Source organism: Pagrus major, chromosome 6 (genome assembly GCF_040436345.1).
Source record: "Pagrus major chromosome 6, Pma_NU_1.0".
NCBI lineage: Eukaryota > Metazoa > Chordata > Actinopteri > Spariformes > Sparidae > Pagrus > Pagrus major.
The window spans coordinates 6,155,931-6,183,188 of NC_133220.1; the positions used below are offsets into that span (position 1 = coordinate 6,155,931).

Sequence of the window (27,258 nt, forward strand, 5' to 3'; positions counted from 1 at the left end):
AAAAATACAATGAGATCTAGGCACATATGCATATTTAATATAATCTCTCCTTTTTCAGAATATAATATCAAAGTCCATTCAAACTTATTTCCTAAACTTCTGTAGGTCTGATACAGGAAACTACCGTGGAGAAAATAACTTTGAGTTTGCAGAGGGATTATATTTCAATCCTGCCTGACGATCAAAGCTTGCAGCTTCTATTTTATGCAGAGACTTTTGTCAAAATGAAGCTTCATTTTGGAGCAAAGACAGGTTGCTGTAATGATGTGAGGCATGTACTGAATGCAGCACAAGTGTGTGTGTGTGTTTGGCCATTAGAGTGGGAATTAACATGTGAATATGAGGCTGTGTCAAGTGTTTGCCATGCTTTTGTGTGCACTAATGATGTCTTTGTATGTTCTGTAGATCTATGTGTGCTTGTTATCTTGTGCAAGGCAACCTCAGACCTCTATTAGGATAGAACAATAGAGGAAGATCGTTTGGTTGAGGTGTTATTGAACGTTTCAGAGATTTGTATGCATGTCTATGCCATTAGATTCGCACACATGTCCAGGACCAGTATGATCCAGAGGATTGCGCCTGTGTGCTTCCAGTTTGCAATTCATGTGTGTGTGGGTGTGTTGGCGTGCACAACCCCCTGCACATCTCATTACAAAGGTTGAGATGTCAAGGCAAAGACACTGCACCAACCTGAAGGCTTTTAAATGAAACATTGCGCTGAAATGAAATAGCCTGTCAAGGACTTGATAGCCAACAGGAATTATGATAAATTTGCTATTAGTACAAATCCTTTAATTACAAGGGCCTGGTAATGGAAACTGTCCATCTTGCTTGCTGTGATTGTACAAAGGCTCATTTTCTTGAGAAAATGTTTTAAAAGGCCCCCGAGGAAACGGCTTTGTACGCTGTCTTTATTAGAACAAGGAAATGTGGTGAGACAGGCAGACCGGCTGGCTGCAGCTAAAACTTTAAATATGGGTAAAAGGGTCTTTGTCTTTTTTTCTTCTATGAGGTTGAACTCTAATTCCCCTTTTAAAACAGTGGATTTGCCTTCTGTTTCAGAGCTCGAAGCAATCTCAGAACAAACTGCCTCACAAAAGGATCATTCTCTCTTGTGCTTATGGGACTCTGCTCCCTTGCCACAAACCTTTATCTTCATTCTCACTACCTCATTATTAAGATTTTTCTGTTGGTTAAGAACTTTTTATTTCGCACATTTTTGTTAAACAACCTTTACTAAGGTGACTGCACTGAAACTTGAATGTAATTCACAGAGGCATGGCAGTAAACATACTACAGCAAGATCATCCTAACCTTTGTCTTCTCAGTAGCAGGTGTTCCTATTTTTTGCTTGTGTGGACAAATGGATGATGCATGGTTCTGCAACTGGATGCTGGATCAGTTTCCATCTCTAAACTGACACAGTCACCAATTATAGTCACAAGTCAGGGAGCAGTTTCATGTTTTCTGAACCACCAACACAGTTTTCCTGTTTGAAAACCAAAAAAAAGAACAAAAGTGTCAGCAGGAAGGGTTCATGTTTGAGTCTCACAGACGAAGAGGTTCACATTAAATCTATGTTTACGAGTGAAGTCTAATCTAGTCGTCTGGAAAGTCATTTTGGTCTCCATCCATTGACAGCAGCTCTAACCCAAGCAAATTCTCATTGACTCTTGGCAGATGACAACGAGGGGAGCTAAATTTGCGACCTGGCTTTGCGAGACTTAAACCACCACCCAAAATCTGACCATAAAAATCCCCTCAGCTGTGATGATGTTTCGATCCTTGTGAGGACATTTGACTCTTTTTCATTATTTTTTTCGCACACACACACAAACGCGTACTTTCCACTCCCTCGCTCTCTCTCCCTGGTGCAGTTTGAAAATGGCTGATTTGAGTTGAAGTGTTAACACACTCTTCCTCCGGCCATCTGCCAAACACAAACGGTGGATGCCATGTTTGAAATCCCTTCAGCACGCTGAATAAATGTTAATCTAGCAGCCTCCTGTCCTCCCTTCTCCTCAATGCTTCCCCTCCCCCTCCTCATCTCCTCTTCACTTTCCTCCACTTCATCTTGTTTGCTTCCCTCTCTGCACTTTTACTTCTGTCCCCTTCTTTCTTCCCTCTCTCCGCCCCCTTTTCACCTCCTTCACTGTTTATCATTACAATCGTATTTTTCTCTCTCTTTTATCACCAATCACCCTCTTCTCACCTCTCCTCTCTTCTTCTCTACCTTTATTTGGCTTCATCTGTCTCCTCCCTTATGCTTTCTTCTCCCTCCCTCTCACAACTTGTTGTGCCATCTCTTTTCATCTCAACTGTCCTGTCCTTTCCTTGAATTTTTAACCTCTATTTTAGCCTTCACTTTAAATCTTCCTCTTCTCTTACCTTTTGCTCCCACTCATCTCCCTCTCACTCTGTTTATGCCTCTCCTCTTCCTGGCTCATTCTCACCTTTCCTTTCTTTCTCTCCTCTGCTCTCCATCCATCTATTCATCCCGTCTGATTACCTCTGACAGGATATGGGTTGAGGCAAAGCGCAGCAGTGTTTCCTCATTACGGGCATCTGTCTGCTTCTATTTCCTCCTCCCTTTCCTCCTCCCTCCTCCACCTCATTTCTTCGTCTACCTCTTTTTTCTTCCCCTTCTCAGCCCTCAGTTCTTAGAGCAACCTTCCCATATGGTCATTTATAATTCAACAGAAGCATGCCTTCAAAATAAACAAAATTTATTGGCAGGCATTTACATATGTGTAAAGGGTTGTGTGTGTGTGCTTGTGTTATCAAGGAGAATTAAGGTGAGGAAGAGGTGTTGTAGTGTTTTTTATGTGTGTTTTTGACATTCATGTTCACTCCTACACAGCATACAGTATGTGTGTGTTTATTTGTGTTTTCATGTTATATTCATGTTAGATTGTGCTTGTTGGGATGTAACAATTTACAAAACTCATCCACTGATGTGATAAACCGCAGCCGTGTCACGATTCTATACAGTTTTCATTCAGTAAAGACCGGAAGTGTCAGCAGGGACTTCACATTTACATTTTCCAATTTATTTCAACATTCACCTTTAAAAAAAAGTATATTTACCTGATCAGTCCTCATTGTATTGAACAAGACAATGCTATCGTCACACCCCAACTGTTTCTGTTTGTGTTTCTGTGTGTCAGACTCCGAACAAAACCCAGCTGCTTCTGTGTGGCAAGCCAACCAAATAAGGAGATACAACATTTGAAAAGAAAAGTGTTTGAAGGTGTATCTTTTGTTCCCCTCCTGCTCTTCATCTTTGTGCTAAACAAATTTTGAGCTAAATACCCTGGACGTCTCTAACACGCGCACAGAGAACACTAAAGTTACAATCACACCACAAAGTAATGCTTGCTTGTCCACATTAAATAGGTGGGGCTGTAGGCTTGGTGAGGTAGGTGAACTGCTAAAGCTGACAGGCGGAGATGTTAACTCGCTAGCCAGCCGGAACATGCTACTCAGTCATAATAGCTCCGTGAGCCTCACTCTACGTCTTTCCTGGCTGAAAAATCTTCGAGCTAGTAAACTTGCTAAAGGTCAGTTTGCAACTTGTTAGTTTGTTAGCTTAGCTTGGATGCTAATGGGACAATAGTTCCATACAGTTCATTCGAAAGACATATTTGGTCTTGCTCAATAAGAGTGAATGGTGTGACACAGCTAAAAAGCTTCAAACACATGCTCTGTTTTGGACCCCCCTGAGACGGCTTGTTAGTAGTCAACAGTGTAAATTTCACTAAAGCTAAACCCTGAGCTGAACATGTCCTGTTTTTATTTCTGGCACGAACGGACCTTTACACTGCTCATTACTGACAAGTAATCCCACTGGATGACACTGTGCTAGTTAAAAAAGCAAGTGTTAACATGTTAGTTAAATTAGAGAAGCTTAAATTACAACCTACAAAATTTAGATTTAGATGTCAAGAAAAAGTGTTTATCTTCGGTAAACCAATGTTATGTAGGTGTATTTTGTAAAAAGTAGTCTTCATATTTCATATTTTTGACTGCTCAGTATGAGCTGACAGCTTGCTGTGGGTTGATTGTTGTGGAGACAACAGAAAGGTTCGAGTATAATCTCAAATGTTTCCATTTTAATTGATGCCATATAATGACAAAAACAATGTAAGTAAGATGTAAATGTTTCTCATTGACAGCATCTTCAGATGAGTGTCACTGACGCTCCTACTTTCATTATAATTGAAGAGGAAGTTTCTTTTCTCTCGGGCTGCGTTAAAAGAATAACATGGAGTCTGAAGTCACCGCGGTGTTGATTCAATGTAACGTTCAGAAACAGTCTGTCTTACCATCGCATTTGTAATGATCATTGATTTACACATTGATTTCTTCATGCTGCTTCTTTTTCCTTTCCATCACAGGGAATACCACACAATAAACCTTTAATTGCTTTATTTATTTATTTCCCCCCTTGGGTAAATTCCTTTTCGCCAAGGGGGGATTAGTAATTTTACACACACACATCTGAGAAGACGCAGAAACCTACAGATATGCAGTTGATGCGGAGGGATGTCAGAGAGATGTGTCTGAATAGAATATACTTCTCTCAGACAAGCAGTCTGTTGTTTTAATGTCTTTAAGTCGTTTAACTCTGGAGAGTTTTAATTCCCTTCGCCCCCTCTGAGCTTCTGCCAAAAACAATATGCCTTCCCAAATTTAGATATATCTACTTAACTTCTGCATGGTTGCACTTTTGCTGTCCCCAAGAGGAGCAAATTGAAAATTCAAAAAACTCATAGGCGGCAAGAAAAGACATATGCTGTACACAGTATGTGTTAGAGAAACAGGTTTCTGTCTGTCTGTCTGTCTGTCTTTCTTCTTTCCTGTTCATCCCTTTCAGATACTAAACATCTTATTTTCTCAGTTCTTATACTTTCCTCAGTTGCCTTCACAGTCTTTCTCTGCCTCACATTATGTTTACATCCTAAAGTTAAACTAAGGGTAAATGCAAACAGTGAAAAGGTCCTTAACTGAAAGAGAGAAGAATAACAGAGGGATGTCTATGATTAAAGTAAGAAACTACAGGATTTTCTGGTGTTAAAGATTTGAGATAAGTCAATCGAGAGTTGAGATGGGCCACAGACAGGCAGCATCTCCAAGTTCCTAAGTTTCTATGTTCCTCGGGGCCTATGTTTGGCAGGTTGTTCATTTCCCAGGGTCCTACGTTCATAATGCCCTTAGTTCCCAGGGTAGTATGTTATACGAGTCCTATGTTCCCTGGGCCCTATGTTCCCAGGAGAACATGGGGAAGAGCACACTTGGAACTGGGAAACATAGGATCCTTTGTCATGTTCCCATTTTTTGCCATATAAATCTCGCAAATTCCCATATAGTCGATGCATTGGTTGAGATTCAACATAGGATGCAAAAATACTTAAATACGCCCCAGCTCTCCTCATCTTCTCTATTTTTCTTTTATCTTCTGTTGCTTTGTCTCCCCCTTTCTGATTTTTCCTATCCCTGTATTCATCTGTATTTCCTTTCTCTGTCTTCCCTCCTCTCTGTTGATCTCTCTCTCACTTCCCCTCAGAACTTAATCTATTCACGATATTTTCTTGCAGCCGTCACTCTGTCCGACCTCTGTCCCTGCTTCACCTGTGTTTTTCATCTGTTCCCTCACTACTCTGACCTCCCCTTTGTACTTCTTCGCCTCTCGTCTCTGTCATGAATCTCCTTCTTCCCGTCTCTCTAATACACATGCACAAACTCACCCCACATCCCTCTTTCCATTCACTAATGTGTACCAGTGTTCAGGTGAATGAAAACATTACACAGGCTGTCAGTCTTTGCCAGGCGGTGTTACTACGTACACACACCCTTCACCCGGTGTTACACCTCTAAGCATCGTCGGCATAATCAGTATCTCCTCCTGCATCATGTTGCTTCTCATTACAGCAGAGGTTATGTGCATGGTTGTGTGTGTGTGTGTGTGTGTGTGTGAGAGAGAGAGAGAAAGAGAGAGGGAGGGAGTGAGTGAGAGAGAGTGAAAGCAGGAGAGGGTGAGGGCATCTTGTTTCTGTGAGTGTGTATGTGTTTGTGTGTGAAACAAAGCAAGGATTTTGAAAACAAGCACAACCGTGTGTGTGTGTGTGTGTGTGTGTGTCTAAGTGTGTGTGTGTGTGTTAGCTTCATCTGCAGCTGACTACACTCCTCCTCTCTTATCCTCTCTGGCACTGATTCTCAACACGTCTGCTGAGCTGCTCTGAAGTCAGAACGCCAACAAGTCCTCTGAAGTGTTTGACCAAAGAACCACAACAAATATTAGCATCCCCCAAGCTGTCACACACTCGCACTCACACTCACACTCACACTCACACTCAGACAGTTATACAAATAAACACACTCTGCGCGCTCATGATAGCACATACAAATTAAATGAAAGTCGTATACCTGCAGTCTACACACAAATACACACTCTACACTCTACAGATCACAGCAGTCTAGTTTGTGCTTGATTGCTTGAAGCAGTGCTGCACTGCTGCGACATCATTCCACCTGCAGACCTACAGTAAGAAGAATTTGTGATTTGTTTTTACAAACTTCTCCTTGTGTTTGTTCTTTTTTTTTCTCATGGAGAACATTTTGCAAATGCACATTCTCACTTTGGAATGAATCTGTGCTGCTACACATTTAACAAATGAGTGTCATCTAAAACAGATGGCACTTTATTGTCGGCAAGAGACCTCAACAGTTTAAGCAAATTTAGTGTGTTTCAGCATAATTTGTTTTATTTTTCAAGCCAGTAAGGATTTTCCAGCCAGGATAAAATGTTGGCAATTAATGTTTCTGCAAAACACTGATACGCTCACATTTGGACATGCGAGAGCTTCAACATTAGAAAGCGTGACACCACTGGATATTTTGGACAAATTCCAGCCTAGTTTGTGGCAACAAAAGCATATTTTTTGACGAAACCTCAGGATCTGCAGCCATGTTTGTAGCGATCAGAACAGGTATTTTAGCCCAAAATCTGATCATTTCCTGACGCTAACCAAGTGTTTTTTTATGCCTTAACCTAACCAGATAATAAACACATTGTTGTCACAACTTAATATAGAAAAATGAACCTAAATAGACGTAAATTGCAACATAAAGAAATGTAAACTTTCAACATATATTCGTCATTTGAATTGCCAACATTTATTCTGCCGATTGGGTTGTGATTTTCTGAGTGTGGTAACAAAGAATTATGTGGCTTGTTTAATTATATAAAGGTAGTAATACTCAGAAGTATTACTGGCCAGGTCTAAAGAATCAAAAGTAAAATAATTCATTTTTTGAGAATGGCCTCTTCGCAATATCATAGCATGTGCACCTTAACAAAGAATCATTACACCCATATATTACAGTCAAATATGTCATTCCAAACCCAGGGGCATTAATATTCTGCTCCAAAAGGTCTCAAACTGGTGACACAAAGTTGGAGGCCCATTAATGTGATGTGGTACTTTCCAGCACTGATGAGGCATCCGTTTTTCTCCTCTTGTGTTGATTCCTCTTCTGTGAATAGAAATTCTGGTTGCTATAGTGTAAAATAACAAAATAACAAAAACAAGAGACAAACAGGAAGAACATGATTCTACAAGGAAAGACTGATTACACTTGCCAGCCCCCCACCACCCGATGATGAAATGGTGTCTGTTGCAGCTCTCAGCGGGAGAGAAGCACACAGATAATGGTGATAATGAGGCTGATTTTTAACGCCAGCCGCGGTATTATTGATACTGTTGACGGTGATTGCTGTTAATCATTGTTCCTCATCAGAAGCGGTTGGGGGTAACAAGGAGGCAGTAATAACACTAGATGCAGAACTTTGATGCTGATTTTTAACAATCACTTTTTTTTGTCTCCAAAAAAAAAAAAAAGCTTCAGGTGGTGGAGGGAGACGATGAAGTAATGATTTTAACGATGATTGTATTTTTAATTAGAAGGTGGAGGATTATGAGTGATTATAGTTCATCTTTTTAAAACTTCAGGGGGTTGACAATCTTATATTCGTTGATAGCTGGTAATGAAGAGCTGTGATCATTAACAGTGTGTAGTAATTGATTGTTGATGAATTAATCAGAATTAATGAGACATACTGCCGTCTAGACTTTCATGAGATGCCCACACAAGAAGGAACTTTCTTTTCAGCCACCTATTCAGTTTGACTTGTCAGAGAGCACATGCCCTTTCCCTAAACTCCTGGTAACAAGACGGTGAAGTGGATCATCAGGCGGCTGTTGTGACAGTTTCATTCCAGATTTCTACATTTTAACCGGGAAGATGACACTCAGGAACAAGCTGAGCTCGGCTCGACTAATGCACTTCTCATATACCTAATGAGCCGCTGTGTGCTATCATACCAGCACTTATATGCAGATAACTTCTCCTTCTCAGTCTGGCCTGTGAATGGCTTGCTGTAGGCGAACACTTACTGCCATTAGACTGAAGAGAGGATGTTCCTCGGACAGTAAGAAATGGGACACTAATGAGAAGAGAAAGTGTCAGTTGGTCAGTTGGAAAGAGGATGATTTGCTGTAAGAAGGGCTATCTGGATATATTTCTTATGATCACAAGCTTATTAGGCGATGAAGTGTTTCAGCTGGATGGACTCATTTGATCTGTCCTAATTTCCTATTTACTTTTTTGTAAATGTGGTGGGAATGAACTCCATGGCTCTTTAATACCAGACTTACAGACAGGAAGTGCTACTTATACAGTACCTGTGTAGGTGAGCATTCAGAGGTCTGAAAATGTTTCTGCGTTGGTGTCCTTAACATGACTCTTATCTATATCCTGTGTGATATTAAAGGAAGGAGAAAAAGGAGATAACGAGCGGAGGTAAGCGTTCAAGTCAGTGTGTCAGATCTGAAGATGTGTCAGTCTGTGCTGCCTGTGAGGGGAGTGGATGGATGGTCAAATGATACAGGGTTCTGTATGTTGTACCTCCGAGACAAGTTTCAGAGTTTGTGCTGTAAAAATTAAAGTGACTTAACCTTAAAAATCTATAAAAAGAGGCAAAAAGCGCATCTGGGTAGTCAACATGTAATGACGTTTGGCAAAAAGGGACCATATTTGGTAGTCTGACGGTGGTGGCTTTCATTTGTTATTGAGTATTCAAGTCATCAATTGGGCAGATGTTAGTGAAGTACTGTTCTGCTGAATTTGAAACCATAATCCTCGCAGAATAGTGATGTGTTTAACTCATATTTAGTTTGTTGTGTTGTTCACGTCAATTTTAGTGGATACCTGAGTTTGAATAGATCATATAGATCGACAAATCTGAGTTAGACAACAAGGCAGTAAAGTGGGTCACCGGGCTGCTGTTGTGAGTTTCATTCATTGTCTCAAGGGTTAATAGTGATGTCATTGTAACATTCAAGATGCTTTTTTCTTGGAGAAAGTCGATGCCAGACACATTTTTTTTCTTCCTGCCTTGGTGAAACCCACTCCTGTGATGTTACAATACACTGGTGTAGTTCTGCTGTGTAACTTTAAAGTGAAAAAGAGGCTGCTGCTCTTTCTTCCCTCCACCTTTTCTCCTCTTCTCCCTCTCGTTCACTTCTCTCTCTCTCTCTCTCTCTCTCTCTCCCTCTTTTACTCCTGACAGCCTTCAAACAGCTGGAAACTGCATCATGAGGCGTCTGTTTGTGTGTACGAGTGTGTGCGTAAGTCCACAACATCCTGAGTTGTTTGACACATCAGCTGCAGGGAGCTCTGGTCTTAATAGGCTATTACACAGTATAATACCCTTCGACACACACACACACACACACATACACATATGCACATACATGCAAACGCACACATGCATGCTGGTATGCAAGCTGACACACACACGCATAAATAGTTGCTGACACTGGCACACACACACATCACTTGAACACTGCAACACCACTGGAAACACTTCAAAACCTTCAACACACTTCCTAAAGATGTTCCAGAACATATGAGCGTACAGGGAAGCGAAGAAAGACACACTTTAACACATTTACACGCTACTCAGTCTCTCTCACACACACACTTACACTCAATCACACATGCTATTAAATTCCCTAATGCCTTGAGCCGGGCTGACAGCGGAGTGTACGCCGTGAGTGAGTTGGGCTCCATAGGGAGTTAACTGATTAAGTATATCTGTGACAGACACAATCCCTGCTTAGTGGCTACTGAAAAAGGAGGCGAGGAGAGCAGGAGGAGGAGGAGCAGAGAGGAGATGAGAGGGAAGGAGAGGACAGAAGAGTAAAACATCTTGTTCAGCAGTTTCAACTTGCCTCTGTGAGCGTTTTTTTTTTTTTTTTTGCTTCCCTTCAAAACACCAGCTCCATCTGTTTATGTGGACACTTAAGAGGTGTGCCTTTGTACAGTAATGTAGTTCATGAGTCACTGTGCTTCTTATGCGTCTGTACATGTAACCAACTCAACCAACTCTTGAGTGACAAGCAATGAGCAACATTGTCTTTCATATCACTGAATGCTGAATATCCTTTAACGTCCATCTTCATAACAGGAAATGAAAGAAGAATCTAAAGGGAGAGAGGGTATTATTTATAGAGAGGCTGTGTGAGACAATATTTAAGTAGCAGAAATCTCCCATCATGCATCTAGTCTGCATTAACCACTGTATGATACTGCATTATCTACCCTAGTCTTTCTCTGTAGCATTGTAAAATAAAACCTAATGGGCATATTGGAGCGTTAAATTCTTCTCTCTCCAACAGCAAGGCCTGTTACACTTTCTTGCTCTTTTCAGGCAGCTGGAGAGACAATGGGATATAAAAGAGGCAGTAAGTAGAGGTTTTAACTGCCTCATAGCTCAAATGACCATAATAAATCTGTAGGAGTTTGATAAGGTTTTTGTTCAATATCAGTGACCCAGCAATTACTTTGTCCAGCGCTCCTCATAATAGAAATAGAAAGAGTTTCAGTGACATCACATTGTAGCTGTGAGGTTCTTTTCTCAAATTCACAAGGCTTTGTCATACGGCTAATTAGAGTAATGATATGTTTGATTTTCACTTGATATTTCATCCAGTATCCAATCCAATCCAATAAATTCTGTAATGTCTGTATAATGGTAGTAATATAGTTTAAATTACTATGTGAAAATCCTTAAAATATATACAAACTATATCATATGTGAATAAGCAAATATTTTCAATTTCAAAGTTTAATTGCCGAACACAAGATGCATCAGTTGCAACCTTAAAATGGCTTCCAAATGTTTACAGGTGAGCTAAACAGTATTTATTAACCATTTATGTATTATAAACCTTTGTTCATGTTTTACAAATGGTTCATTCAGCATCCAATTGTTTATTAACAGAAACAAGTGGTAAAGGTCATATTGATAACATTTTAAAAATAATACATCTACAGAGCTTCCAAACTATATGTGATGTCGCAAATCATGCTCGTAGTCACGCTTTTACACGTAATGAGGGATTAGCCTTCTAGTTTCAAACTCGACACGTAGATCATTCTACACTGTGAAGCTCCACCGTTCAACTGCAGCAACAAGAAGAAAAACATACTTTGACTGGAGGGAAACTTTAGTGAAGAAAAATGTCAAACACACAAAAGTAACATATAACCAAATAAGATGTCTTCTTGTAAGAATAATAATTACCTTCCCAAAATCCCAGGATTCTTGGCGAGGAAAAAATGAAAGTTTAGAAAGCTGAGGCAGAGATTTGTAGGAGTGCAGAGCAAAACAGCCTGCCTAGTCTCTAATACATAGTTCAGTAAAGGTCATAGATCATTTTAACTTCCAAATGTGATCCGAGTCGGGCCATTCGGGGGAGAAGAATTTCATTAGTTCTGTTTTCAGAGGAGGATTTCAGCATTATATAACCAAAGTACTGCTTGAATGTCTTTTTGCCTCATCAACCGAGAACAATCTGGGGTAGACACTGGCCTTATAAAGCAATAAAAGGGCAGTATATTCATGGAAGTGGAGCGTAATTACTCCATAGATTATCTCCTGCTCCAATTAAGTTATTCCAGTATATTATGTTGGTCTTACTCTTGGTGATATATGATATGAAGCTTCATCATGACCTTTGATCTACAAGAGCCACTAATACAGCTGCCCCTGTTTGCTGTTGTTGTATGACAGCAGTCATTAGGCACTGCTGGCTCCTTCTCATTTTATTTATGTGCTGCGCCTGTGTCCAGGCTCTTAGTACATACAATCTGATCTGATGTCTCCAAATTACAGCTTTCTGCTGCATTCGGCCGCCACTGCAAATCTCTCCAAGATAAAAACACAGAAGTCTATTTTGTTTGGCCTTTTCTGGACCCCCTCAAGTTAACAACTTCGCCCCAACAAAACTTTTACAGTGGCTGCTGGAGTAATGACAAGACTTGGGAGAGAAGAGGGTAGAAAAAAAGATGAGATGGAGAGAGAGAGAGAAAATAGAACCAGACTAAAAGCAGGGGGCAGAGAGGAGAGGAAAGGGGGAGGCAGGAGAGGAGAGGATAAGGGGTGGGGGGGAGTTGCAAGGTTATGAGGAGAGGGAGACTCAGCAGAGGAGTGGAGCTCATTAATGAGTAATGGGTTCGTGACCCTTCGCCCTTGGACAACACAGCTTCTGATGACTTTGTTGTTGCTCCAGTACTGCAGACGCCAACATGAGCCTGAGTGCACATATCTACTGGATATATCTATATCCAGTAGATATGTGTGGAGAAAGGCTTGAACATGTACATGGCTCAAGTATATTAATCTTATATTATATTATATATTATATATTTATTTTTGGTACTGACACATGTTAGACTCTGTTGGCATCTGGGTTTTTAAAGATCAACAGATCATTTGTTTTCTACCCTGACAACTATCATTTACATTTTCAAATCTTTTTCAAAAAAAAATATGGGTCCTTTACAACAACAGCTTGACTTTATCCTCGTGGCTTTTTGCAGTTTAAGGTTCGGCAAGTTCAAATAATATTCACCAAAAATAAAGATTCCAGAGGTAAACATAAACCACCACCCAAAACATATTGAAATTCATTTTGTTTACAAAGTTTGGTTTCTCAAAATTGTCCCAAGTAAACCCTCCTCCCAAACAAATCGATAAAGGATCTCTGGCAAGGTTATCGGTTCAGTTCAGTTTGTCCCCCACAAGTAAACCCTCCTCTTGAGGAAATCAATAACAGCTCTCTGAAACATCTCTGAAGCACACTGCATACTTCTCATGAAGTGTAGCTGTAGCTTACTAAGCAAGCTGTGTCGCCCTGCACAGGATGGCCCGTACTTCCTTAGTGATCGAAATGAATGATCGAAATTGAAAGCCAATCAAAATTTAAACACCCATAACGTATATTATGACCGTATATCTAAAGTTATTTCTAGATTTGTAAAATCATGCTGAATTTGCTCTAAAGTGGTCCAAACAGTGTGTTTGAGTTTGTGGTCAGTTGCCAAAAACTTCACTTGACTTCACATAGCCAAAAGCAGTAGTTAAAATGAGCTCAACCTTAAACATCTACATTATTAAAATGCAAAATACATATTAACAGTAAAATTATTGCAAAAACATCAGATATAATAGCCATTTCACTGCATTTTACTTCAAGTTATAATACTTAACATATTTCATATTGTGGTTTTAGTAGCTTACTGAAGTAAAAGGTCTGAATACTTCTTCCACCGCTGACATACACACACACACACACACACACGCGCTCTGTCAGCCTCTTCAAACCTGTGGCCTGTGTCCAGATCTGCAGTGTTTGCAAGCCAGTACCTCCTGCCATCTTAGCCCAATTAGAAGCTCCCCTCCCTGGGCAGAGAGAAGAGGAAAAGGCCCCTCCCTCCCACTAGCCTCATATCTGTAGCTCTCGTGTTATGACAGTCTGACACTAGCCCTGTGTAATTACTGCTGTCTGGAGGAGCGAGACAGTATGGGGCAAGAGAGAGGGAGAGCAGGAGGAAAAAGGTAAATGAAGGGAGACAAGGGAGGGAGGGAAGTGAGGAGGAGGAGGAAAGGCAGGGAAGAATCAGCCGAGAGAAGGAGGAAGGAAAGAGATGGAGGAAGAGGCAGATGGAACAGAGAAAGAGGAGGAGACGGAGAAGTGGTAGAAGTCAAAAGAAGGAAAAAGAGGGAGAGAAAAAGCAGAGGGCTGGCAGACTACCCCCTGTTGTGTTTGTTTTTACGTGCAGTGTGTGTGTGTGTGTGTGTGTGTGTGTGTGTGTGTGTGTGTGTCTGAGAGACAGAATGAGAGAGAGAGAGAGAGAGAGAGAGAGAGAGAGAGAGATGGTCTCTGTGAGTAAGAGTGTGGGTGAGCTGATAGCTGATGACAGTATCTTGTACCAGCAGAGTGGAGTCATGCTGCCATCATTGTTGCCGCTCAGCCAGAGCTAGAAAATTACTCTGATAGAAGCTGTACAAATAATTCTCCTCAAGGTGATCCTAGAAATGATAATCAAGGGGGTTTGTCGCAAGACTCTATATTTCATGAGTTCAGTGATATTATTCAGTGCCAGTGGAGCGTGTTGTGTTCATAAAAAAGCAGCAGAAAGCGAGGGTGTGAAGATGCGTCTGCTGGATGCACCAGTAAGTGATTTACTACAACACCATCATCGCAGGTTTGTGTCTCATACTTGGTGGGATTTAATACTTTCCTTGGGTAATTTCGAGGCTCTATTCGATTCTTTTTCTCCCCATATGAAATTGGACAACCCTCCAAAGACCCTCATATGTCATCAGTAGTCGTCGATGGCGTTTATGTGAACAGACATGACTGGGTACACCCGATATGCCGTCTATGGAGATAGAAAAGCATGGACGTTCTCAATTCCTTCACGACATCATGCTATTAGTGACGTCATCAAATAAAAAAGAACACTTGGCCACTAGTCGTGGTTTTATAGGCTAACATTAGCAACCCATGCTCCTGACCTGCCAGTGTACAGTGATATTAGCGGAGCGGTTGCAAGTGCAGCGACTTTGCTGCTGGACTTAAATTTCGGGCGTCATATGCCATCAAAGGGGGGGATGCAACATTTAAATACATTAAAATTATGGGACTGTCATGCACAAATCAGCAATAACAATGTAACATTAGCCAGCTAGCTCGTTAGCAACCGAGACATCAGCTCTGACTGTCTGGGTGCCATGCCTCAGGCAGGCCTCAGAGGGAAGACACTTGGAAGCTTGGAATCAGACTATGTGATACGTTTTTCAAGATATATGTCACACTAGCCTGAAATTTCTGACCAATTAGCTTATGTTATTTCATGACTCAAAAGGAGGGGCCAGAGACAGACTTCAATATCACGAGGTGGAGGCTGAAGCATCTCACAAAACGTCATAGACATCTTTTATATAAAGTAAAAGAAGTCTCAAACATTTTTGACATGCAAGTCTTTGTCAATCGCTTGTCTTACACTATGCGATAGCACAACCCTGAGATAAATTAGTTATGTTAAGCCAAAATATGGAAAATACAGTTTTTTTTTTTGTCTCTCAAAAATGTGAGACTAGTTTTGTGAGAGCACATTCTGCAAACGGACTCCATTAAGAAAGACAAAGTAAGCTTCTGTGCAATTTTCTGCTACTTCTGATTATTTTTACTCCACAGGAAGCCTCATTTGATGCCAGCCATGAATAGCAAATTCACACATCTATTCTAAGATATCCACCAAAAAACAAAAGATGTTAACGCCTACGTGACAAAATGATTGCCCCCAAGCCTTGACTATAAACACAGGGGAAATGGGTTACAATTGACAGTATGAGTCATCGACCTCACAGTAGATCTGCTCACATAAAAGCTCTTTTTTCGAGGCACAATTACGTTTTCAGACAGATGAATGAACAAAGTGATTTTTTTTTTTTCTTTCAGCTTTGTTGTAAATATGAAGCCATTGGCCTGGCGGTTTGCATTGTATTGTTACACACAAACATCTTTTCAGGGTACAATTAGCTTTTGAACCAACCAACTTGCACATTTCTGGAGGTAAAATTCTTCAAAAGCAGAAAGGGTTGTGTTGGATCAAAAATGTTGTTCTCTCACAGTTCAGGAGTCTTCCCTGCAGCTAACTAAGCCACTAGCTTGCAGGCTAACCGTAGCCAGCTCGCTGTGCGCTTGCTTTAAGCACTCCAACCCGCTTTAGCTTTGCATCAGTCAGTAAAGTCAAATGCATTAGCATTTCAATGACTTCAAAGAAACACAGAGGTGATCCCTTTTTCATTTCCCCCCATCCCCCCTTTCTCCCAGCTCCTATTTTCTTTCTTCTTCACCCCACCTTTTACTTGCCAATTTCTGCTCCACCACTTCTGTTTTACCCTGACCTCCTATCTCCTGTTGACTTAATTCTCTCTTCTTCCCCCCGCACCTAAGAATATTAAAGAATCAGTTATTTTCTTTTTGTAGCAATATTATCATTATAACGTGGGCACATGTCTCAGAGAAAGAAAATAAGAGGGATGAACCGGAGCATATCACCACAAGAAAGAAGAAGATGAGAGTGAGAGAGAAAAATAGAGATAATCAGACTAAATCATGTTCGCTTCATCCGCAATTACCTGCTGTTGCCACGTTACGACTGAACAAAATCACCGCCTGCCATTAGCAGTAATACCCCCATATGTGTCCTAATACTATGGATGGCTATTAGAGCACAGAACAAAATAATTGGCATTCAAATGAGAAGGTGAAAAGGAAAGGGCAGATTTCATTTTGGTTACATGTACTTTGACAGTGACTCACATAAGTGAGCCGTGGTCGTGCTGATGTGAGTGACTCAAAGATATAATCTGAAATCTAATGCAGTCATATACAGTATTATTATGCTTTGTTTTAAAGTGGTTATATGCAATTGTGTGAATTTCTTATAATGGTAAAATAAGTTTAGTCATCTAACTTGTCACTTAACCGACATGGGCCCTACAATGGAACATATATTGGTGCGATTTGAGTTTCTGTAGTTGGTGCCTCTCTGTTCACAAACTTCTGTTGCTGCATGTGTCTGCAACATGAATATATATCCCTGACTTCCTGGCAATGGATTCTTAACAAAAAAACTATTTAGAAACCACTTTTTTAAAATGGCAAATGTATAAATCACTCCTCTGCATTGGTTGAATCACTTAACCCGTTGAACTTTGCAATAGAAGTACTCCACTAATGCCTACATCAGTATTTATGATTATTGTGATGAGCATCTTCAAATGCTTCATATCCCTGAAATCTGTACAACCTAAGATAGAAGGTTATGAAAGTCAGTAAACAATAATAAACTATGCAAGTATTCAAATTATGTCAGAAATGTAAAAAAAATAAAAATAAAAATCTGACATTTTTCATCAGCTTTTTGACCCAAAAGTTTTTTTAAATGTAGAAACATGAACAAAATATTTAACTCTTTAAAGTTTCATGTACAATAGAAATACAGTGCCTACATTGGTATTTTTGCATATTGTGATGTTCTTTTCTAGAGAATCTTCAAATGCTAAATATGGTCACAACTACAAAATACACTTTAATGCTTTTTACGGTTTTGATTTTAGATCAGTTTTAAAAGGATCATGTCTCCTGCAGCCAGCAGTGGGCTCCCCACTGATAGGCCCTTTTCACAGGGTTAAATCCTTCAGTGATCACAACTCGATTTCCCCCCCAAAAAATGGTACTGCAGATAAATTATTAAAAAAAAATAGCTGAAAAGGCAGCTAAAATGAATGAATGTGTAATTGACAATCTGAGAAAATACTTTTCGTACCGTTTCTGTTTTTGGTCTTACTTTCTCTCCACAACACTTTATTTAAAGCCAACAGTTAGAAACAGGAGCATTCAGGCATAAGGAAAGAAAGAATGTGCTTTTTTAAACCGTGTTGATTTGTTCTGATTTGACAACTGAGAAACAAAGTGGAACAGACGGCTTCAAGGCAGAGTGGAACGCATTGTTGTGTTTCTAGTGAGCCTCTTGTGAGCCAACCAATCACCAGGAAAACGGCGCTCAGTGTTTCAAGTATTCAAGAGTAACCGGAAGGAAAACAGAGAGATTAATCAAAGATTTTCTACTGGTCATCGCACTCGAGCACATCATCGGTTCTGGATAGTTTGGCAGTAAACAAACTAGTGTTTGCTGATAGAGGCAGCTCATAATTGAAACAGTGTTTGACCCGTCAGCCTGACTTATCCGAGTAGTATCTGATATAAATCTGCATTGTGGAGTCTTGTACATTTTTTTGCCTCTATGTTTTTGTTTCTGTCAAGCCCTTTCAGCTCATCTCAGTGGATCCTCACTGAAGCCAAATGAACTAAATTAAACCAATATTCAAAATAAAGTGGCTGTATGAAACCATACAGAACCAAACTATGCATGTCTGTGAAAGTTGTTGCATAGAGTCAGTCAGCCAGAAGCTGTGATCGTAGAAGTGGTGAATTGTCGCTAAGCTTTGTTGTTCCATTCTGTTTGTGGCGTGGCAACAATGACTAAATCTACTTGGTTAAGGTTTGAGAAAGATTTCCTTCATCAGTAAAATAAACCACAGTTGCTAGGAGACGAGGCTTGACTGATGGTCTCTAGTGTCAAAGTGAAGAGCTGTGTGCGCTCAAACAAAGAGTTGTCATTGCTACTGAAAGAGGACAGTCATAGTTTGCATGACTGCCGGTTGTTTGGTAGGTAACCATGGGTTATTTTAATAATTTGAACCATCAGCCAGTGCCATCATATTCCTGGTTCAGACAGTGTCATCACTTGGGGGCGCTGTCAGTTAGTTAGTTCCCTGTCCAGTCAGTTAGCTGCTCCGATCTGTGGGTAAATGTAACTTTAGGCCTGTTGTATTTTTGTGCTATCTGACCCCACAGACGATCACACCAGAGTCCGACTGCAGCTGCTGGACGGAGACCCCCACTCTGACTACATCAACGCCAATTATATTGACGTGAGTGTTTACACACACAGACACACACAATTTTGTTCTTTAATGCTTGTGATGGAGAGCAAGGATATTACTCCCCTTACCACCTAACTCTAATCATGACAACTTCATGCTTTACCCTAATTCAAACCCGATAGCAGCCTTACCTGAACCTAATTTTAACATTAACCCTAACAGAACCAAGTTGCCAGAATAAATGTTGGCCACATACACTTCTGCAAACCATGGATATGAACAAACTTTCTTTAGGTTTGGTTAGGTGTAAGCACCAAAACCACTTGGTTAGGGTTAGGAAAAGATCATGTTTTGGTCACCACAAACACGGCAGGAAATGACCCCACTTCCCATCAAAACATTTAGTTTCTTTGCCACAACACAGTTGGAAATTGTCCCAAGGTCTCCTTTAAATATATCCAGCTGTGTGATCCCTTCCAGTGGTTTCACACTTCCAAATGGTGACACAAAGTTTTGAACTGTGGTCACTGGACTGGCATGCTTCTCAGCTTGCAGTAATAACACCAACTCCACTCCTCCACTTCCCAATATGAAAGTCAGATCATAAATATGTAATGTGAACATGATATGACACGTACAAATGTGAACAAATCAATGTTTTAAAGAAAAGTTAACTGTTGATATATTATTCTGGCGAAATTGGTCGTCACAAAGATGAAAATACAATCACACACAAACTGTCATGCAGTGAGTAAAAGTATAAGTGTTGGTGCCAGGGACATTCTCGCAAACAACAATTAAAAGACACAAATGTGAGCCCCTCAATAGATAAACTGCGCCTGTAATCATGTCTGTCAAAGTGCCTTTGAGTAAGGCACTGAAGAGGTTCTATTGTGAAGAAGGAGGCGAACTCAAGACGCTTTGCTGAAGGTCCAACAAGTGGACATTTCTTTACAGGAAATGTGCTCAACAAGGAAACAAGAGGAACAAAAACTACACACAACAAATATCAAATCAAATATGAAAGAAACTACCTCACACACACACACACATGCACACACACATTCAGGGTATTAGCCAAGGTTCACACAATGAATGGAGTCCCATCTCTTGTAGAAAATAATTCTCTGGATGTTGGTACAATCATCAGTACAAGAGTTTATTATTATTATTCTTTATTCTATCTATTCCTTTTTCATCATTCACTCGTCCCTTCTTCAATATCATTTGTCCCTAACCTTCCCACTGCTTCATTCTTTGTCCCCATCCCTTACATATCTTTCCATCATCCATCCATTAGTTTTTTTTCCTCCTCTCCTCTCTGCCCTCAGGGCGTTGTGCTTCACTTATTGATGTAATCTCTCGCTTACAGCTGACTGTTGTAATGAATTTGGTACAAATTGTTTATTTTCAATCAGACTCCACAGACAAGTTTTTTTTTTTCTTTCTCTAAAATGAGAAGAAAGGGGGGAATTGGAAAACAGAAAACGAAACAATACATCCCCCTCAGTGGAGATAAAGTCATAGTTATAGCCTGGTTTTAATGACAATATGAAAGTGATAAATGCTTTTATCTCAGCAAGGTTATCTGTCTCATCGGGAGGTGTTTGGGGGTGAGGACGGCTGTGCAGGGACAGGAGAGGATAATCATTGGTTTGAGAGTCGTCGCTTTTCATCGCTCCCTAGGAGAGAAAATTAAGATCCCCTCTATTATTTAATTTGATGTTTATTCGGGAAACGACCTTGAGTTATGTTTCTGCGGGGAGTGGAGGGACTGGAGAGGGAGAAGGGACAAATTAAAAGAGAGAGAAAAAGATGGGAGGGGGACGGAGAAGGAGATAAACTGACGGATGGATTTGAGGAATGGAGAGAATGAGAAACAGGAAGGTGGACAGAAATGGAAGCAGAAATTGATGAAAGGTAAAGTAAAAATAAGAGGAGAGAGGGAGGAGGAAGGAATTACAAAGGAGAAAGAGTAAGTAATGACTTCAGCTGGAAAAGGGGAGGGATGTCAGAAATGAGAAGAAATGATTGAAGAGGGACGGAGAGATGGAGAAACTGATCAAATGAAAGTAATATGACACAGAGGTAGAAGTAAAAGAATTTTGATAAAGGGATCAGGAGACGTTGAAGGAGAGGTTGACAGTTGGTAGGAGGGAGATCATATGTCAATTTTTGAATTGCAATTTAAATATTTTACCCATCTGGACAGACAGAGACAATGTACCTTTTCCTACACAGGAAAAGGTAAAAGGATGCAGGGGGAGGAGAGAAATAAAGGAATAAAAAGAAAGGGAGGAAAACAGGAAAGGGAGCAAATAAAAATGGAGAAAATGAGGACATTTTGGAGGAAAAAATGGGGTGAAAGATGGAGATGACGAAATCCTGGAGAGTTTTTTTATGTTGGACTTTTTTTTTTTTCTGTCTCACAGGGGTACCACAGACCCAGACATTACATCGCTACACAAGGTAATTAAACTGACGTGATGAGTGTGTGTGAGGACACTTTATGTGCAATTCTACATTTGTGCAGATGCGAATGTGTATGTGTGCCTCTGTGCGAGTGTGTGTAGCAGCCACCTGGTAAATGCCGTCCTTTCGGGCTTGGAGGCTATTACCACAACCTCCTAAATCTAAACCGCCGTATAAAATCCCCCTGACAAATTTAAGACCCCATTACCTCAAACTCCCGAACCACTATCTGGGATTGATAGTGTGTGAGTTTGTGTGTGTGTGTGTGTGTGTGTGTGCGCGCGCACACACGTGTGTTTCTCTGTTCATGTGTGTACTTTTTATGTGTGCGTTTGTGTATGTGCTATGCTGACGTATTTTTACGTGACGTTGGAGTGTGTGTTTATACATACATACAAACACCTGTGTGCATGTGACCTGCTTGTATATATCAGTATATCTCTAATGTGTGTGTGTGTGTGTCAGGGCCCATGCAGGAGACGGTGAGGGATTTCTGGAGGATGGTGTGGCAGGAAAACTCGGCCTCTATCGTCATGGTAACCAATCTGGTGGAGGTGGGCAGGGTGAGTTCATCATCTGAGAGATTACTAATGTATGTGTATGTGTGTTTGAAGAGGACCAATACCTGAAGAAGTACAAGATGACGTTAATCTTAGCTGTCAAGTTTTATTGAAGTTTTATTATATTTATATTATATATAACCTTAATTACATATACAGTTCAACTAGAATGCATCAAATCGACCAAAAATAGAATTGTGCCAGTTTTTTTCCGGATGTTTGATAAGTAAATATCTAAACATTAAAATATACTGACTCATAAAAGTCCCGAATTTCATCTGCTTTCCAACAAGTTAAAGTAAAATAAGTTTAGGAAACTAAAGTACTTGATTAACTTAGGAAATATGACTTTCATGCAGTGCATTTGCATGCACTTAAAGTCTCCATGAAACAGAAGGCGTGTTTCCTGTAAAAACACAGGATATTGAGTTCCCACTGAACACGGCTGATTAGACGTTTGTCAAATACGGCCCAAGCAGGACCAGTGGAAGCCAGTTTGATGACAGGGAAGACAGTACCAAGGTGTGTTAGGCTCCTGGCAACTTTACTGTGAAAGGGATATTTTGAATTTTTGATGTGGGTTGTATGAGGTACTTATCCCTAGTCAGTGTATTACCTGCAGTAGATGGCCATAAGCTTTCCGCTGGTGTGGAGAAGCAGCACCAGCAGGAAACGGAGGCGAAGGCATATCTTAGCCACCTAAAATATATATATCTGTTTAAGTGTAAACTATGTTTGGCACTTTACATTGCCGTCAAACAGCCTTTTCCTTTGGCGCTACATTCCACTTTCCGGACGTTGTGACAGTTCAGGGAGTGTAGTGCCAAAGGAAAAGGTGATGGACGGCGATGGCAACTCCAGATATCTGTGGCCAGATGTGTAGTCCAGCTACAAGTGGTATAATCACATCCGGCTCCTCGGTACTGTATCCTGGCTGCTCTTTAGTGAAAGTTTATAAATTACTTTGCAGAATTATCGAGTGATTTTAAATCATTATCTTTAAAATGTGAAATAATTTATGTCTACTCTATTATGCAGGAGAAGCAATACAAATCCTGATATTATTCATTTATTATATCATTCATGGCGATCATCTTGACCTCTGCTTCATCCCACTCTGTTAATGCTTATTTGGAGATAATGACCAGCATGTAATACATATTTAACTACATAGCAGGAATGTAAATGATCTTTTCCAGGTGAAGTGTGTGCGTTACTGGCCAGATGAGACGGAGGTTTATGGAGACATTAAGGTGACCCTGATAGAGACAGAACCGCTGGCTGAATACGTCATAAGGACGTTCACCGTCCAAAAGGTAAACAAGTAAACATCATCAACAAAAACAACTTGAAGACATGTATATTTTAATTTTCATTGCTTTTGTGATTGTTGATATTATGTCATAGCATTTCCACAGGATCTCAAGCATGAGATCATGACAGTATGTTGTGACTCAGACTTACAGAATATTTCCCACCAGACCTCAGATTGGATTTGAACGCTCTCACGCTCTCTGGCTGCTCAGTTACCCTCATTGTCTCATGTTACATATCGCCTCCATATTTTGTAAATCCGAAACCTGGATTACCATCACAGACGATGAGTGATTGGGGATTTGAGGCGAGCGAGCAGTGTTACTTGTTTGTTTCTCGCTGTTTAAGAGGAGGCTTGAAGGCGTAATTGGGGCCCTTGTAATCAGGCAGGGAGGGATTTGAAAAGAGAAAAGACGAGTGCAAGTGGAACAATGTACAGTCATTGTTGTGATGTAGTTCTCCAAGGCTCTGCGCAGTGAATGGAAAAACAGCAGAAACACACTTCACACTAAGCCAAAAAGGCTCTGGTCCAAATCCTTGATTTTTTCCAAACAACTTTGTTTGCATCTTCTCCTTCTGAGTCTTGCCTCTCTTTGCTTTCCTCTCTGTAATTAGCCCACTGTTTCTCTGTTATTTACCCCATTTAACTTTCTACTTCTCTTTTTGTTTTGCTGAAGGTCAGTCATGTCTGTTGACTTATTTTGTAAGGCTTTGCATTTACAACAGTCTCTACAGAGCCTTATACAGTCGCGGTCAGAAGTTTACATATACTTGTCAAGAGCATGTATATTATGGCAGTTCTGTGATGGAATGAGTGGAACACATACTACGTTGTCACAAAAAAAACATTCATGAAGTTTGGTTCAATAATGAATTTATTATAGGTCTTCTGAAAATACGCCTGAATCTGCTGGGTCAAAAATAAACAAACATTATTCTAATGTTTGGTTAAATGTCTCTTGGCCATCTTCAGCTCAAGTAGGTGCTTTTGATAGCCATCCATAAGCTTCTGGTCGTCCTCTGGCTGAATTTTTAACCACTCCTCTTGACAGAATCGGTGAAGTTCAACTAAATTTGTTAGCTTCCTGGCACAGACTTCTTTCGTCAGCACAGTCCACATGTTCTCGATTGCAGTTCAAGTCAGGACTTGGGAAGACAATTCCAAAAACTAAATTCTAGCCTGATTTCGCCGTTACGTTACCACTTTTGATGTGTGTTTTGGATCATTGTCCCGTCGGAACAGCCAACTGCAGACCCAATCTTCTGGCTGATGATTTTAGGTTTTCATGAAGAATTTGGAGATAATCCTCCTTCTTCATTATTCCATTTACTTTATTTAGGGCACCAGATCCACTGGCAGCAAAACAGCCCTACAGCATAATACTACCACTACCATGCTTGACAGTAGGTGTGGTGTTCTTGGGGTTAAAGGCCTCAACTTCTCACCTCCAAACATACTGCTACTCATTGTGGCCAAACTACATTTTTGTTTGATTCTTCAAAATGTTGTCAGAAAAATAAATACTCATGTAAAGTACAGAAACCTGAAAAATCAACTGCAGTACAGTAATTTGAATAAATAAGTATTTCTAAATCGTTACTTTCCACCTGCAGTTGTGGTACTGTACCGTTGTGATTAATAAATACTAATAACTAAAGTAAGGTAAAAAATGTAATACACTTCTACACTATCAGACGCCTGCAATATCTAAAATTTTGCTCCTGTTCTTCCTGCTTTCGTGTTTTTTCTCGCTCTTTCTCTACCTCTGTCCGTCTCTCTCATTTTTTTCCCCCATCCGGCATTTCCTTCCCCTTTCACTCGTGCGAAAGCAGCTTATGAAGACGAGTCTTCAAGTCCTCGCTGTCAGCTCGTTTAGCAAGCCATTAATCCATACCACCTCTGCGCGTGTGTACGTGTGTGTGCAAAAGTACTCTAAAATTCAAAGGAAAGCTGATTTTGAAATGCCTGTCATTTCGCAGACTGCATTAATACTTACAAACACACACACACACACACACACACACACACTCATTAACTCAAAATTCTCCATCTTGAAACTACAGAAGGTTCTGCGACTGTGTGTGTAAGTGTGAAGAACAAAGAGGAAGCCAGACACAGAGAGAGTATATATACAGGTTCTGCACCACAGTTAAATAGCTTTAATTGCAGTGAGTAATGAGAACAGGATCTTAATGAAAAGGTTTACTAATGGCTCGTCCACGGAGATTAACCGAGCGAGAGAGGGTGACTCAAAGAATGAAATCTAAGTGAAAGTGTGTGAGAGAGGCAGGATGACAAAACAGCGGATCACAAAGACATTCAGACGTGTCAGAGTGTGTTTAAGCTCACCAGTCTAAAAAGTATTCGTTTCAAAGTGTTCATTTTATCTGTGAAATGAAAGATTTTAAATAAGTGCATGGCAACATTTCTTACACTTGAGTGAACAGAAACCCACTCGCACAGAGCGATGTCACCGTTTTGAACAACACATAATAGAAGTCATATCTGCTGACACCAGATCCAAGGTTAGAGAACAAAGAGTCTTAGAGTCTGTGATTATCCTGATCTGATCTTCTGTTTGGGTCTCTGTGAAATCTAAACGCAGGTGCACCAAAAACAACAAATCAGCCAAAAAAAGCAAATCTCTGACATCTCATCTGTAGCTGGAGTTACAGAGAATGTTGAAGAATTTATACTAAACAGTTTCTCAGTATTTTGAGAACCCAACAAGAAACAGTGACATGGCTTAGTTCACCCGATGGATGACATCCAAAACAGCAGAACAGTAATCTGTGCTATGGCACTCAGATCTGGAGAAACCAAACAATTGCATGCCACAGTGGGCACCGGGGTGAATAGGAAAGGATTTAGCAGTGTACACAAAGCTACAGGCCAACAAACACAGCTCCGAGTAGCAGCACATATTAGACAGATAGGACAGATGGTTTGAGGGATGTGCAAAACAGGCTTGTGTGTCAAACTGGAGAAACCCTCCCTGAAGTGGGTTCAAACACCATTTGTCTGTTTACCATGTCTCAAACCATCCATCATGTGTTCAGATGAGAATGTGATTGAGAACAGTTACTTCCTGTTTTCATTTAACTCTGGGCGGATCCACAACACTGCTGGGCGTGGTCCCTGTATTATTTCCTACAAGCTTTGAAACATCTTCAATCAAAGCTCCAGGAACTCGGATGTGAGTTACTCTGGACGAGATGATTGATCTGAACCTTCACAGATAAACGGTTGGACGTTACAGCTGGTGTTCAGACCAGAACTATAACAAAAGTGTGGGCGTTGGTGTGGAAGTACGATTGAGATGATGAAACACATATTGGTCCAGTTTGAGTAGTATAAGGTAGAGCTCTCACTGAAATGAATGAGGAGGCAGGAGGCAGTGCCCCAGAAAACACTGATTTGTTTTTTTGTCCTGCTACCCACTCTCTTCAGCTTCATCAAAAATCTCACTCATTCTTAACTTTTCGATGTTTTCAATGAGTTGTTTTATACATTCCTGATCTTCTGCGCTGTTTGTAATTTTGTAATCATACTAAAGGATATTCAGTCATTATTTACTCCACGCAGATGAGCAACAAGAGGACCTGTAATGGAACAGGGGAAGATGTAGATCTAGCTCCAAATATTAAAACAAAAAGCTCATCCAACCTCATTGCGTATGAGTCTCGTTAAGAAACATAAACTCTGAAGGCAGGTGTAAAACACAGTCTCTACATCCTCATCAGCTATTTCCAACATGTCAAGCACCTTAATGTTGTTGTTGTTTTTTTTTTTACCAACCAGTCATGAAATTGAGGCCCTGGCTGTGTTGGACTGCCGTCTATCGATTTAGAGAAGTAATTTCAACATCACAAGAGAGCGAATCAATGGGAAGTCAAGTTATCAAATCACCTTGCGGTTTCAGGGTTTTATTTTTCTCCTCTCTGCCTCCACGCCTCTCTCACTCTCTTTTTATGTCTTTTTCTCTCCTCTATCTTATCGGCCCCTTCCTATGTTTTTTTTGTCAAATCAGTCTTTTTGTC

The 27,258-nt window shown here is 40.4% G+C and overlaps 1 protein-coding gene across 3 annotated transcripts in view; it reads left to right on the plus strand.

Annotated features, from left to right (window-relative positions):
* The window catches only part of ptprt (protein tyrosine phosphatase receptor type T), a 257,994-nt gene that overhangs the window by 204,217 nt on the left and 26,519 nt on the right, over positions 1 to 27,258 (plus strand). For all 3 annotated transcript variants that reach the window (XM_073468585.1, XM_073468587.1, XM_073468586.1), the window contains exons 23-26: positions 18,843 to 18,919; positions 21,304 to 21,340; positions 21,809 to 21,906; positions 23,103 to 23,219. In XM_073468585.1, the coding sequence (XP_073324686.1) occupies positions 18,843 to 18,919; positions 21,304 to 21,340; positions 21,809 to 21,906; positions 23,103 to 23,219 (329 nt within the window). The remainder of the gene's footprint in view (positions 1 to 18,842; positions 18,920 to 21,303; positions 21,341 to 21,808; positions 21,907 to 23,102; positions 23,220 to 27,258) is intronic.